The sequence below is a fragment of the Drosophila takahashii genome, chromosome 2R, assembly GCF_030179915.1.
Source record: "Drosophila takahashii strain IR98-3 E-12201 chromosome 2R, DtakHiC1v2, whole genome shotgun sequence".
NCBI classification, from domain to species: domain Eukaryota; kingdom Metazoa; phylum Arthropoda; class Insecta; order Diptera; family Drosophilidae; genus Drosophila; species Drosophila takahashii.
The window spans coordinates 33,614,778-33,628,825 of NC_091679.1; the positions used below are offsets into that span (position 1 = coordinate 33,614,778).

A 14,048-nucleotide genomic window follows, 5' to 3' on the forward strand; every position below is an offset into this window, starting at 1 on the left:
ACTGCTTAAAGGGGGTGTAAGAGAAAGGCATATTATCTAAAGCATTCGGACTGCCTACCAAAGAGGAAAACAATGAAGTATAGTGTGAGTCATTTAATCATTTTAAGGTAACTTTGTTTCAATAAACTAATCATGTGAGGAAAGGATAAATATCCAATTACTTGGATAATTTGAGAAGATAAGTAGTATAAGAAGATAAGAGATACGTTTGAGAAGAACATTAACAAGGTGAAGTATGCAAGAAGTTTTCATATCATATGGCCACCAGTAATCTTTAAAATGTTGATTTTATTACAAACATTTGTGGCTAGCTTAAAAATAGACTAACATATTACTGACATGGTTTGCTACTTGGTTGGGACGCTTAGTCAACACTTTACCCTTCTAAGAAATTCTTTAAAAATTGGATGTAACAACCAAACAGCTTAAAATGCATAATTGATGATTGCCTTCAAAGTATACTAAAATATTAGTGCCCTATTTTGCTATTTTCTTAAAACGCTCAGTTGACCCTCAACCCTTTTTGGCAATTTTAACACCCCACTACTAAACCCCTATTTTTGAAGAACCCCAGATTCAATTGGCCATCGGATCGTTTGTCTACGCCTCAATGGTTTCGAAAACGATCATAAATTAATTACTGAAAAGTTCATTGATAGGAGAACGTCAAGTTTTGGGCTAACCCCGAAACGATCCCAAAACTCGGCAGCCACCACAGTGGACGGCGAAGCGTGAAGCCCCTCGACTCCTGGCCGAGACCTCCTCTCGTTGAATAAAAGGCAGCTGAGTCCTTCGGCTTCGGTTGGGTGCTGTTCTTTATATGATTCGAGGGTCAAGATGGCCGGCAAAAAATGTGTGGACATTACAGCTAGGGATTGATCACCGAAGATACTTTTTTTTTGGGCTTTGTAGGCGGCTTGGGTGGCATTGCATTTGGCACTGTGATGTGTTGCACCTCCACATCTTGCAGCTTCCCAAATGAGTTCTTCGAGGGTCGAAAGCCGGGTACCGGTGGATGCAGGACGATAACCTCCCGCTTGTTGTCCCCGAAACTCAAGTCCTTAAAGGGATTGTTGGTGAGCAATAAGGTCCTGTTCTCGTTCAGCATCGGAGCGTTGGCCTTGTGCGATGGCCGAAGCACGGGTCTCCTTGGCCTCGACGAGGTCGCTCTGGATAAAAATGCACGCCGGGTCTTTCGTGGAGGAGGCACCGCTACTCTATCATCGGGATTTCGGTCCATGACGGACCTGTTCATGTGCTCCTTGAGGATGCCCAGCGCTGTGCTGGCCAGGACCGGTGGAACCCGGAACGAACCCAGCACGGAAAGGCCACCCCTTGTCTGAGATGGCTGGGATCTGGATTGATGGGTCGACGAATCGACCCAGGACACGCTCTGAAAGCCGGAGCACTGCCGCTGGCAGTTCAGCTGCTTCACAGACTCCTGTCCTGGGCCCATCCGTTGGCCACCATCAAGTGGTCCAATCGGCTTCTTTGGCACCACCAGGAGGTACTGATGGTTGTTACCTTCGTCCTGTAATTTGCAAATAAAATAGGCGGCCGAGTTTAGGTCAAAGGGCAACTTGCTGTTGGCAGCTGCATGTGTGTCCGTAGTTCTCTTGGCGGCGCTGTGGTGATTGGATTGTCCTTCAGTCTTCGTCGAGGTTCGTCTCTTGATCGGCTCTCCTCCTGGCTGAGTCTTTTGAGGACTGGCGGATGTGGACTGCACTCTAGGGTAAACTCCTGTCTTCGGGCGGGTTGTCTTCTTGTCATTGGTTGATTCTGGCTTATTTCTCGCCTCCTTTCGTTCCATCTTTAACTTGGCTAAGAAATTAGTTTGACCTTGTGGTTTCTTGGCCATCCCAATTGACTCTTTTTTCTGATTTCGGCTTTCCGCTAAGGCATTGAGTGCCATACATATACTACCAGCTTGATTTCGTTCCTTGACCTCAGTTATCTTGGGTTCGTTCAGATCGCAGGGCGGATCACAAGCACAATCCTCGTCAGAGACTATGTTTCCATTACCATTTTGAATACTGCTTCTTTCGTATTTGGAATATTCACCATCATCAGGTTCACATTCACAGGCATTTATGTCGTTCCTTCCAGGATAATTAGGATCCTGGTTGTCCTTCCTACTTTTACTATTGGTACTTCTATTTTGGTTTTTTGAATTATATGCACCTTCATCAGCTTCGCATTCACAGCCGTCTACTTCGTTACTTTTACCTCGGACATCCTTTCCAGGATCCTCAGGATCCAGGTTATCTTTTCGACCTCTATTTGGCAAAGAAGTCTCTGGGTTCCTATTGCTATTCCTAGTTTCGTATTTTTGATAATCATTTGCCATATTTCTTTCCTGCTTTTCATCTATGATATTGTCAGAGGGCCTTTGAACTTTTCTGGCTGTTTGATTGCTTCTATTTTGCATAGAATTCATGATCCCATCCTCTGTTTCAGGGATTTCATAGTCACTGCAGTAGCAATCATATTCTGACTCGTACGCATCCGTTCCCCTCGAGTAAGAAGGCTTTTTATTCGGAGCGTATTTATCTACATTTCGTTTCCGGTTATTATTTTTGCCAGTAGACTTGACATATTCTCTGTCATCACTTTCAGAATCATCATAACTCGGAGGTCTTCTTATTCTTCTAGATGTTTCTTCTCTATCATAGTAATTTGGTACCATACGATTTCGATTACTATTATCCCTCAAAGGATAAGTATTATAAGCATTACTGGCGTCATATTCATCAGAGTCCAAATCGTCATTGCGGTAACGTCTCTGCAGTTTTTCATTTGTTGTTCTTGGTAATTTCCTTTCCTCCCTTCTCGGATACTTTTTTAACCTATCTGTTGGTGGTAAATCTTGCAGGTCCTTATTGTAGCCGCGATTGTCATTTCTAAATATTCTGGGTTCGTATCTCTTATCATCGTCATCTGAATCGCATTCGCAATTATCAATATCACCTTGCCTTCTCGATCTCCCGAAATTCCCAACTTCTTTTTTGTTTTTTCCTGAATCTTCATATCTGTTTGATTCCCGCTGTTGTCTTCTTGCTGAGGACTCACTCCTATACCTTCTCCTTGCTATCCTTTCTTCATCGTCCTGGATTGGATACAGTTGGCGTTGCCTTCGAGACCCTTCCTTCTCTTCAAAGGAATTGATATATCGACACGTGTAATCATTGCACTCGTTATCATTTCTTTTGGAGCTTCGATTTTTACCATTGCTATTTCTTGTGTTTTCCAACTCCCGGATATTTCTTGTGTGTAGTCCGGAACCATCTCTATCTTGTCTAGAAGACCTGTTAGTATCTTCATCTGGGTTTCTATTTCTCCGCGAATTGTCTTCCCGGCCTGGACGACTGGATCTTTGTCTCTGCTTTTCAACGTCACCATTTTCCAGACTATTTCTATCTGGATCTTGAGATCTTCTCTTGGAACTTGACTTTTCCTCCTCATCATAATCGTGAGTCCTTGAAGGGGGCCTGGTCCTTTGGGCAATTCTTTCTTCTCGGCCGGGATCGTTTTGTCTGCGATTTAAATTGGGGCATTCCTTGGGATTGTAACGGTTATGCGCCGGGCACTCAATATATTGGGAATCGTCGGTTTGAAGTTGAAAAACTTTTGACTTATGTGGACTATCGTTAAGATATTCTCCCCGCCGTGGAGAAGGAGAGTCTTCATAGTTGGAATTAGGGTTACTAACAACTCTATCATCATTTCGAGATCTTCTTTGAGAAGGTCGCTCTTTGCGTCTGTTAGCTGGACACTTATCATCGTTACAGAGGTTTTCCACCGGAGCTGAACGATCCGGATCTTGATTACGTTCGATATCATTTCGATTTGGCCTTCGAGCTGGACATTCAACGTAAACAATAGAGGTTTCACGACTGCCAACGGAGTCCTTTTCCGTATAATGACTTCTTTCTTGGTTTTGGTAATTCCCCCTGCTCGATCGTTGGTCGCTAGATCTTTGTTCACCCTTATAGGCAGGACACTCCACATATTGAAAATTCCGTGGCGGCGGATTTGGTCTCCTTTTTGCCGTAGGATGCTGAACAGGCTGATTGGGCTGTAGTATTTTGTTTACAGTAGCTGAATTGACATTGTCTCGACCCTGAATACCCGGCTGAGGAGGGCGACTTGCAATTTCCTGCTGCCAGGACCGCTGGGCAGGATTTGGGGCTTCTTCTGTATTTATACTGTACATATGCTGTTGCTCCGGATAAGCCGGTGGTCCGTAGTCATTCGCATAATTTGATTCTCCATAAGGCTGAGCTTGTCCATCTGGATTGTCTACGGGAGCTGCTCGGGAATAGTTTGCGGGACTCGGTTCGATCTGCTGCGGTGGGTAGTAGTTTTCCTGGGGTGGAATCACATTTCGATTGCAGTAAATGCACTGGCATCCATACGTACTGCATCGCTGGGGATCAGCATCTGTATGGTTAGTATTGCAGAAACATTGATTTTGAACCGGTTGGGTGGTATTATAGTTAGCTTGATTGGAAATCGGCTGATTATTGCTATACTGTGCTGGATCAGTGGAATCATAAGGGGTGTCGTTCTGGGAATTCCTATTCCTTTGCGACTTTTTCTGATCCTCTCCTGACTGCCGGCGATCCTTATTACATTCGCAACTTCGGCTCTGGCCATATGTACCTTCCTCGGAGTAACGTCCACTTTGGTATTCCTGTCGCGCCAACTGATCCCGGAGTCGCTGGCATATGGCCTCGTTATTCCGCTTCCAACCTCCGCCGCCGGACTTTAAATCATTTTCGGGAATTACTTTGCGGCATCTGGGCTTCCACTCCTGGCGTTTTTGAGAACATAGTCTCGGTCCTGGCCACTTATCGTTGCGTTCCCCATTATTGGTTGATTCATCATCATCCCAGGTGCCCAAATCCACAAAGATGCCGTTTTGTTGGGTTCGTGGAGAGCGTTTTCGACTGTGTGGCGATGAGCAAGGACATTGATCCTTACACGGACATTGATCCTGAGTGCGATATTGATTTCCCTTACTTTTTTGTCTGATTTTTGAATCGTCTATGGATGGATGTGTTCGTGACTTATCCTGATGGTAATATTGATCAGTAGTCCCCGGTGTGCCACAATTGCATTGGTTTCCACCGATTTGACCTCTGCCTTCGCACGCGTCGCATGGATCCTCTTCTTCTGTATCCTGATTGCACTTCACACAGTATGTCGTGGGATACCAGCGATCATTGCCAGATGTGGATCTTTCATTGGGTGGCTCAGGTTCAAGTATCATCTTGTAGAATGTGAAACCATCCTTGGTTACACTGCAAGAGGGACTTAATGATGCCAAAGGGGAAAAGAATGTGGCCTCCGAAAAGTGGGGCGGGTAATTGCCCTTAATAGTACTACAATCGTCCAGAATAAAAGCCTCTTCCAGGAGGTTATTTACTTGGCCCATACTGGCACTGGCCTTGGGCTAAAGGTCAAAAGGTAAATACATTCCTTAGCACATAGTATATTATCATATCACTCACCTGGTTTGTTTCTTCGCTCTCCAGATTACCCAGGAAATGTAGATCCTCAAAGTAGGAATGCCTCGGAACATAAGAATAACCTTCTCGATGACTTTGTTGAATGGCGGAACACTCCTTGGAGTAATAATTCCGCAGGCCAAGCACCTGCAGCTTCACCTGGTCAGGTGTCAAACCGCTCTTCATACCGAGTGTTATCCTTCGCCAAGCGTCGTCCTTTACAGAGCTGCTATGGTATCCTGGGGACTGCGGATTCCACAGGCATTCATTGGATCGATAAAGACGGATGAGCTTCTGGGTCTTTTTCAAGCGTTCCATATTTAAGTGCGAAACTATATCCTCTGGTGCCATCTTGCCTCTCAGTCGCTCTCACTTCTCCTGGTCTCGGTGATCAATCTTCCATAGCGTTGTCCCTGACCTATATCAATTGGAATGCACAAATACCTAAAACACAAGTTTGTAACTATTTTTGGGTTGCACCCAAGCCGAAAAGTTTTGACTGAAAATCCCGAGGTTCCAGAGATTATCGTGGATAATGAAACATTTTCAGTTCAATAAGATTTTACTATTTGTCATATTTTTATGACAACCATGTAGTTAATGCAACATTAAAGACCTTTATAATTTTACATAAATGGCACTGGAACTTTTAGAAGAAAGTTATTAAAATTCAAATCCATCGACAGCAGTAAAAACTTTATTAAAAAAAAGGAAATTTATTTTTTTTAAATCTATTCAAAAGTATTGTGGATTGTAAGCGTGGTTAATTAAATGGATCTCACTTTAATATTAGATTTTCCGTTACAGTTTACAAGGAATAAAGGGTATTCATACAGCAGTCAAGCACTAACGGTATTTTTTTGGTATTTTCGGAAAATGAAGTGTTCTCTTTCAGTAGGTTTTTCCGAGTGGTATTTGTCGTGGCATCCAGAACGGTCACACTGGCATTCGGGCGAAAAAAAATAGGCGAATAAAATAGAGTTTTCGAGTGCCACAAATTCCGACCCACTGACGTATGAGAGTGCATTTAACGGCCGCACTTAATCATTCCGGGCTAGTGCAAGAAGCGTTCGCGGCAGCCAGAATCGAGACCGCGCTTTTACAACCAAACAATTGGAACAATTCGGGACTTTTGTGTCTGGTTTCTGGTATAACCACAAAATTTTCACTGCATCTACTGAGCCGCCCCCAACCCAATTTTCGCGAGTGCGACGGAATCGGAAAAGCAGGGCCATACGGAGTTCCGGAAAACAGCAGATCCGTATTCCATTTAGTGCCGGAACAACGGAGTGCAGTGCTGTGACTCGCGGACTATCCACGTAAACAGCTGCATGCGCAGAGGTCGCGCCCAGAGCTCCAGAGTAATCTCCGCCAGAAAGAGCCCACTCCGCAGGAGCCGTACGAAATGTCCGCGGAACGCGAGATTCCCGCCGAGGACAGCATCAAGGTGGTCTGTCGATTCAGACCGCTGAACGATAGCGAGGAGAAGGCCGGCTCCAAGTTCGTGGTCAAGTTCCCCAACAATGTGGAGGAGAACTGCATATCCATAGCGGTATGTTGTGTTCCAGATTCCCAGATGGGTTCCCCAAGTCCCCACCCGACCCCAGAGTTTCCCCTAGCTTTTTCCCTATGTGTTATGCATTAATCTCTGCGTGCCGTGCCATGACGTCATGCCTATTAGCGTACATTACCCTTCCCCAAATTGCCGACCAATTGGAATCAGCCTGGCGAAAGAGAGAGGCACCAGAGTTACCCATGAATAATTGCACAAAAACATGTATATCTATGATGAAACTGAAGAAACTACTCCAAATCAATATTGCTTTGCATTAAATTGATTTTCCCCCAAAGGGAATGTCGAAGAATGGGGTGTGTTAATCGAAAACAAGAAGAGGGCGAAAGACGACCACCCACTAGAAAGAGGGCTTTCTGCTAAAAGCGGGTGTTCCATTCTTTTGGGCCGCATAAATATGCGCTTTTCTAGAGTTTCCAGTCCGCCTTCAGTGCTTACCTCACTTACATTTCCACACAAACACCAACACACACACACACTGGCATACAGAGACCGCCTTTCCGCCCCGCACCCACCCCCCCTTTCCCGCGCGAGTGAGTCATGCACGCAAACCATAAAAAAGAAGGAAAACAATAAGAGCAACTTTGGAGGCAATGGAATTGGCTTGTATTGCTTTTATTCGACATGAAATGTTATTAGTTGATGTATTTTGAGTTTTCCGCTTTTCCACCGACCGCTGACCAGGTGTAATCCGTCATTTTCCTGGTAAAAACTTGGGCAATTGAACCAGTTCCAAAAAAGTCAGCACTAGTAAAGTGCCTCCATACACACAGACACTATCATTACTCTCTCTGTCTATCCATCTCTCTCTTTCGCTCCGTCTTTCTTCTGCCGCTCGTTATTCACTATTCTTCCCCCCTTCCACTCCACTCACCATTTCTTAATGCTCATAATTACAATCTGCTTCGCGGCCATGCGTTGAAAATGATTTAAAGGCAGTCAGCCAGTCAGCGGGAAAAAGTCGGGGTTTGGGGGGTTGAATCTCCGAAAGAAATTTCACCGCAACACACTAATAAAAATGTATAATCCCCTCCGTTCCCCAGGGCAAGGTATATCTGTTCGACAAGGTCTTCAAGCCGAACGCATCCCAGGAGAAGGTCTACAATGAGGCGGCCAAGTCCATTGTCACCGATGTCCTGGCCGGATACAATGGAACGATATTCGCCTACGGCCAGACGTCCTCCGGAAAGACGCACACGATGGAGGGCGTGATCGGGGACTCCGTGAAGCAGGGCATCATACCGCGCATCGTCAACGACATCTTCAACCACATCTACGCCATGGAGGTGAACCTGGAGTTCCACATCAAGGTCTCCTACTACGAGATCTACATGGACAAGATCCGGGATCTGCTGGACGTCTCCAAGGTGAACCTCAGCGTGCACGAGGACAAGAACCGGGTGCCGTACGTTAAGGGCGCCACTGAGCGGTTCGTCTCCTCGCCGGAGGACGTATTCGAGGTGATCGAGGAGGGCAAATCCAATCGTCACATCGCGGTGACAAGTGAGTTCTTACTTGTTATTATGATAGAACAATGGCATCCATAAATAACTAATATATATTTGAAAAAATTATACAATATTTTGTCAAAAAGTAGTATTATTGCTTAATTTCTACCATTGTATGATGTATATGATGGGGCAGCCATTTGATATTACAATTAGTCACACTTAATATCCAAATTTCTATTATTTGAGTTTCCAAATTATCATTATAAAATATTTCGTCAAAGAAATATTATTATCACTTAATTTCTACCATTGTACGATGTATATGATGTGGCAGCCATTTGATATTACAATTAGTCATTTACTTTCATTGGGCGGTTTTAAAAATATTTAAATTTTCTGCAAAATTAGTTTCTAAATTAGTTTCTTTATCAAGATTAAAATTTAATGACTCAAATATCTTTAAGAAATGCCTTTGTTCTGATCCCAACTGCATTTTCCTGTCTTCAATCATCTAATAACAATTTATCCTCCTTTTCTAGACATGAACGAGCACTCTTCGCGATCCCACTCAGTATTCCTCATCAATGTGAAGCAGGAGAACCTGGAGAACCAGAAGAAGCTTTCGGGCAAACTCTACCTGGTCGATTTGGCCGGTTCCGAAAAGGTTTCCAAGACCGGAGCCGAGGGCACGGTCCTCGACGAAGCCAAGAACATCAACAAGTCGCTGTCTGCTTTGGGCAACGTAATCTCCGCCCTGGCGGACGGCAACAAAACGCACATCCCCTACCGCGACTCCAAGCTGACGCGCATCCTGCAGGAGTCGCTGGGAGGCAACGCACGCACAACCATCGTCATCTGCTGCTCGCCGGCCAGCTTCAACGAGTCGGAGACCAAGTCCACGCTGGACTTTGGGCGACGAGCCAAGACCGTGAAGAACGTGGTCTGCGTGAACGAGGAGCTCACGGCCGAGGAATGGAAGCGGCGCTACGAGAAGGAGAAGGAGAAGAACGCCAGGCTCAAGGGCAAGGTGGAGAAGCTGGAGATTGAGCTGGCGCGCTGGAGAGCCGGCGAAACCGTCAAGGCGGAGGAGCAAATCAACATGGAGGATCTCATGGAGGCAAGCACGCCCAATCTGGAAGTGGAGGCGGCACAGGCGGCGGCCGCAGAGGCTGCGCTGGCCGCCCAGCGAACTGCCCTGGCCAACATGTCCGCCTCGGTGGCCGCCAATGAGCAGGCCAGGTTGGCCACGGAATGCGAGCGACTGTACCAGCAGCTGGACGACAAGGACGAGGAGATCAACCAGCAGAGCCAGTACGCCGAGCAGCTCAAGGAGCAGGTGATGGAGCAGGAGGAGCTCATCGCCAACGCCCGGCGGGAGTACGAGACGCTGCAGTCGGAGATGGCGCGCATCCAGCAGGAGAACGAGTCCGCCAAGGAGGAGGTCAAGGAGGTGCTGCAAGCTCTCGAAGAGCTGGCCGTAAACTACGACCAGAAGTCGCAGGAGATCGACAACAAGAACAAGGACATCGACGCCCTCAACGAGGAGCTGCAGCAGAAGCAGTCCGTGTTCAGCGCCGCCTCCACGGAGCTGCAGCAGTTGAAGGACATGTCCTCGCACCAGAAGAAGCGCATCACCGAAATGCTGACCAACCTGCTGCGCGACCTCGGCGAAGTGGGCCAGGCAATCGCCCCCGGCGAGTCCGGCATCGACCTCAAGATGAGTGCTCTCGCCGGCACGGATGCCAACAAGGTGGAGGAAGACTTCACCATGGCCCGCCTGTATATCAGCAAAATGAAGACGGAGGCCAAGAACATTGCCCAGCGGTGCGCTAACATGGAGTCGCAGCAGTCGGACTCCAACAAGAAGATCTCCGAGTATGAGAAGGACCTGGGCGAGTACCGTCTGCTCATCTCGCAGCACGAGGCGCGCATGAAGTCGCTGCAGGAGTCGATGCGCGAGGCGGAGAACAAGAAGCGCACCCTCGAGGAGCAGATCGATTCGCTGCGCGAGGAGTGCGCCAAGCTGAAGGCCGCCGAGCACGTGTCCGCCGTCAACGCCGAGGAGAAGCAGCGGGCTGAGGAGCTGCGCTCCATGTTCGACTCCCAGATGGACGAACTTCGCGAGGCCCACACCCGCCAGGTGTCCGAGCTGCGGGACGAGATCGCCGCCAAGCAGCACGAAATGGACGAGATGAAGGATGTGCATCAGAAGCTGCTCCTGGCACACCAACAGATGTCGGTCGACTACGAGAAGGTGCGCCAGGAGGAGGCCGAGAAGTCCAGCGAGCTGCAGAACATCATCCTCACCAACGAGCGGCGCGAACAGGCGCGCAAGGACCTCAAGGGCCTGGAGGACACCGTGGCCAAGGAGCTGCAGACGCTGCACAACCTGCGCAGGCTGTTTGTTCAGGATCTACAGGTAAAATTCGAACTATACATTTTGTACACACCTTATATTATATTAACCGTATGTTTATTCCAACAGCAACGAATCCGCAAGAACGTGGTGAACGAGGAGAGCGAGGAAGACGGCGGTTCCCTCGCCCAGAAGCAGAAGATCTCCTTCCTGGAGAACAACCTGGACCAGCTGACCAAGGTGCACAAGCAGTTGGTGCGGGACAACGCCGATCTGCGCTGCGAGCTGCCCAAGCTGGAGAAGCGCCTGCGCACGACCATGGAGCGGGTGAAGGCCCTGGAGACGGCGCTCAAGGAGGCGAAGGAGGGCGCCATGCGGGACCGCAAGCGCTACCAGTACGAGGTGGACCGCATCAAGGAGGCTGTGCGACAGAAGCATTTGGGCAGACGCGGCCCGCAGGCGCAGATCGCCAAGCCGATTCGCGCCGGCCAAGGGGCGATCGCCATCCGTGGCGGTGGCGCCGTCGGCGGAGCAGCGCCGCTGGCCCAGGCCAATGCTGTCAACTCGTAGATCCGATCACCACCCGTCGCCGCCCAGTTCAGCTCCGCTTTAAACTAAACTAAATGGATTACGTTATACATACTTAACATAACTGATAATTGCCTTCGCTTAGATGAGATGTCGTGTCGCGATCATGTGCAGCGCTTTAAATATACATACATATAATTTAATTAAATAAATGAGAGGAAACCGGAAATTAACTAAATTTTACAAACCGAAATAATAAAACCCACAGATATGTAAGGACATCTATGTACGTTAAGAGTATTTATAAACTTTTCAAACATAAACCTAAATAAAAGTCGCAGACAAATTAAGGTCGCTTCGGTTTGATTATATTTCCAGTTTAGAAAAAAAAAACAGTGTCATTTGGCTACTTGGCATTCCATCTCCTGCTGCTACAGTCGCATGTTGTAGCCAGTGCCGCAAGTGTTGTGATGCTCCCAATCCTCGGGAGAGTTGACCACCTGCCACTCGTACCACACTTTGGTCGCATCCACGCAGCGCCAGAACTTGATGGATATGGTCTGTCCCTCCTTGAGAGTCCTTGGGCGCTGAAAAAGATAAAAGGGGAATGCTTTAAAAGCTATATTTCAGAGATTTAACTTCAACTCACCGTTGGGAAGAACATGGGGAACCAGGAGAACATGCCTGGCGTGTGGGTTAGCGGGTTGATGCTCAGGCAGATATCCTTGTACAAGTGAGTATCGAAGTAACCGCCGATTCCGTGCAGCACACAATCCTTTTTCACAGTAAATGAGAGCACCTTGCAGCGCGTATTGTCAATTTTCTCCGCCCGATTGGGATGAGTGAACTCGAACAAAGCCTGCGGCTCATCAATGTGGTAGATATTCTTCAGGAGCGACACATAACCGTAGTCGAAGGCAGGCACGGTGGACACCAATTGGCAGACATTCTGATGCAGAATGGCAGACATCAGGGGATTAATGTAGGAGGTGGATTTGTAGGGTATGCTGATGCCATCCGGTTTGAGCAGCTTCAAGGCTCCGTCAAGGCACTCGGGCGAAAGTTCATTATCGCCAAAGGAACCGAGTAACTCGGATACCAAAATGTCAGCCGGCTCGGGCGGGGAGAAGTCGCGCATGTCCTTTGAGAAGATGTGAACATCTAAGGAATTTGTTGGGGATTAGGAATATCTTTTATAGTACTTTATTTTGTTTACTTACCCTTGTTGGCCCAAAGTGTTTTAACCATGTGGGAGAGCGTGCGGATGGCATTGGGATTCTTTTCTATGATGTACAGGCGCACTTGTCGCTTTGTCAATTCGGCTGCATTAAAAACAGCCCTCGCTAAAGGACCTCGTCCTCCTCCCAACAACATGACGACTGTCTGTAGGTTAAGCACTTTAAAATTAGTATGAAGTATCTTGAATTTAAAAGAGATCGTTCCTTACCATCTTGCTTTTGGCCTCTGCATCGCTCACTCGATCCAACAAAGCCGCCTGCACGGCATTCTGGTAAAGCTTGTACTTGACAGGATCGGTTTCGAACACCTCGTATGTATAGCTGTCCAGATTATCGCAGAGTGGCTGCAGAGGAATCTCCAACATGTTTTCATAGCTAATAAAAAAAGGCTGATTATTATTAAGATTTTAAGAGGATATATCTTAAAACCCACCTGTATAGCACATGCGTATCGCAGTTCTCGTTAATCAGCTTCTTCAGATAATCCGCATACTGGGACAAGGCTTTGTCGTTGGGATTCGTGGAGATGATGATGTTGGCGCGCACCGAGATGAACTGCCCGATGATGACCTGCCACTCCTTCTTCAGCACGCAGTAGTTGGAGCGATTTCGCACAAACAGGGAGGAGGGAATGATGATGGCCTCGATGGGCTCGCCCAACCAGCGACGCACCGTCTCCTTGCTGGGCCGATCCGAGTCGTTCAGCTCCACCACTACCTTTACCTTGGTGCTCTGTTTGGCGGCGATGCGCAGGTTGTTCCACCAGTTCCACGGGTCATTGGATTCCGCCGCAGCCACCTCCTCGGCGGTGGCATCCGTGCGGTGCTCGAAGGTGGCCAGTTCGGGATTGGTGATGGGCACCTGGATGAACCAGTTCCCTAGGGGAAATAAATCTTCGAATAAGTTGCTTGGTGTTCCGCGCCAGCAGCCAGACGCTTACCCTTCGTTTTGGCCCGCACAATGGCCGAAAGATTCTCGACTTCCGGGCCGCGCAGTCGCACCATCACGCTGCCCACGTTCTGCAGGTGCTCCGCCCAGGCCACGTCCCGCTGGAGCACCTCCCGGGCGTGCTGGCGCAGCTTGGCGTTCGGCGAGTCCACATCTACGTCGGACAGGGTGAATATCACTTTGGAATTCCAGTCCACGGCGCTCAGAACCGTCGCCGGATATGTGGGATCCGATTCGTCCGGCTCGAATGGCACCATGTTGGCGTTGATGGAGGTGGCCACCACATTGTAGTTGTTGGCGTAGGCCTTCTCGATCAGCTTCGGAATGCTGCTGACGCCCTCCTGGTGCAGGCAGACGTAGTAATTCATCTTAAATCCGCACTTCGCCTCTTTGAAAAGGCCCAAAAAAAATGCGGTGACCGGCGCGAGTGTGACCGTGGGTGGC

The 14,048-nt window shown here is 48.0% G+C and overlaps 3 protein-coding genes across 5 annotated transcripts; 1 reads left to right on the forward strand and 2 right to left on the reverse strand.

Annotated features, from left to right (window-relative positions):
- Positions 1-780: 780 nt before the first annotated feature.
- Positions 781-6,032, reverse strand: LOC108069259 (zinc finger CCCH domain-containing protein 13). 2 transcript variants are annotated; one of them, XM_070212728.1, is made up of 3 exons: positions 5,514-6,032; positions 1,585-5,455; positions 1,389-1,531 (listed from the first exon to the last, which is right to left on the reverse strand). In XM_070212728.1, exons 1-3 carry the CDS (start codon positions 5,859-5,861, stop codon positions 1,521-1,523), a joined length of 4,230 nt encoding a protein of 1,409 aa, XP_070068829.1. In that variant the 5' UTR covers positions 5,862-6,032; the 3' UTR covers positions 1,389-1,520. The 2 variants fall into 2 exon arrangements, with proteins under 2 accessions (XP_070068828.1, XP_070068829.1); XM_070212727.1 differs by having other exon boundaries at positions 781-5,455.
- Positions 6,033-6,422: 390 nt separating this feature from the next.
- On the forward strand, positions 6,423-11,768 carry Khc (kinesin heavy chain). The gene is made up of 4 exons (XM_017159381.3): positions 6,423-7,062; positions 8,127-8,586; positions 9,074-10,953; positions 11,020-11,768. The coding sequence occupies exons 1-4, from the start codon at positions 6,916-6,918 to the stop codon at positions 11,458-11,460; spliced, it is 2,928 nt and encodes a 975-aa protein (XP_017014870.1). The 5' UTR covers positions 6,423-6,915; the 3' UTR covers positions 11,461-11,768.
- On the reverse strand, positions 11,765-13,972 carry csul (protein arginine N-methyltransferase 5). 2 transcript variants are annotated; one of them, XM_017159384.3, is made up of 6 exons: positions 13,597-13,972; positions 13,090-13,534; positions 12,866-13,031; positions 12,639-12,801; positions 12,068-12,579; positions 11,765-12,005 (listed from the first exon to the last, which is right to left on the reverse strand). In XM_017159384.3, exons 1-6 carry the CDS (start codon positions 13,970-13,972, stop codon positions 11,850-11,852), a joined length of 1,818 nt encoding a protein of 605 aa, XP_017014873.2. In that variant the 3' UTR covers positions 11,765-11,849. The 2 variants fall into 2 exon arrangements, with proteins under 2 accessions (XP_017014873.2, XP_017014872.2); XM_017159383.3 differs by having other exon boundaries at positions 13,090-13,549.
- Positions 13,973-14,048: the final 76 nt, after the last annotated feature.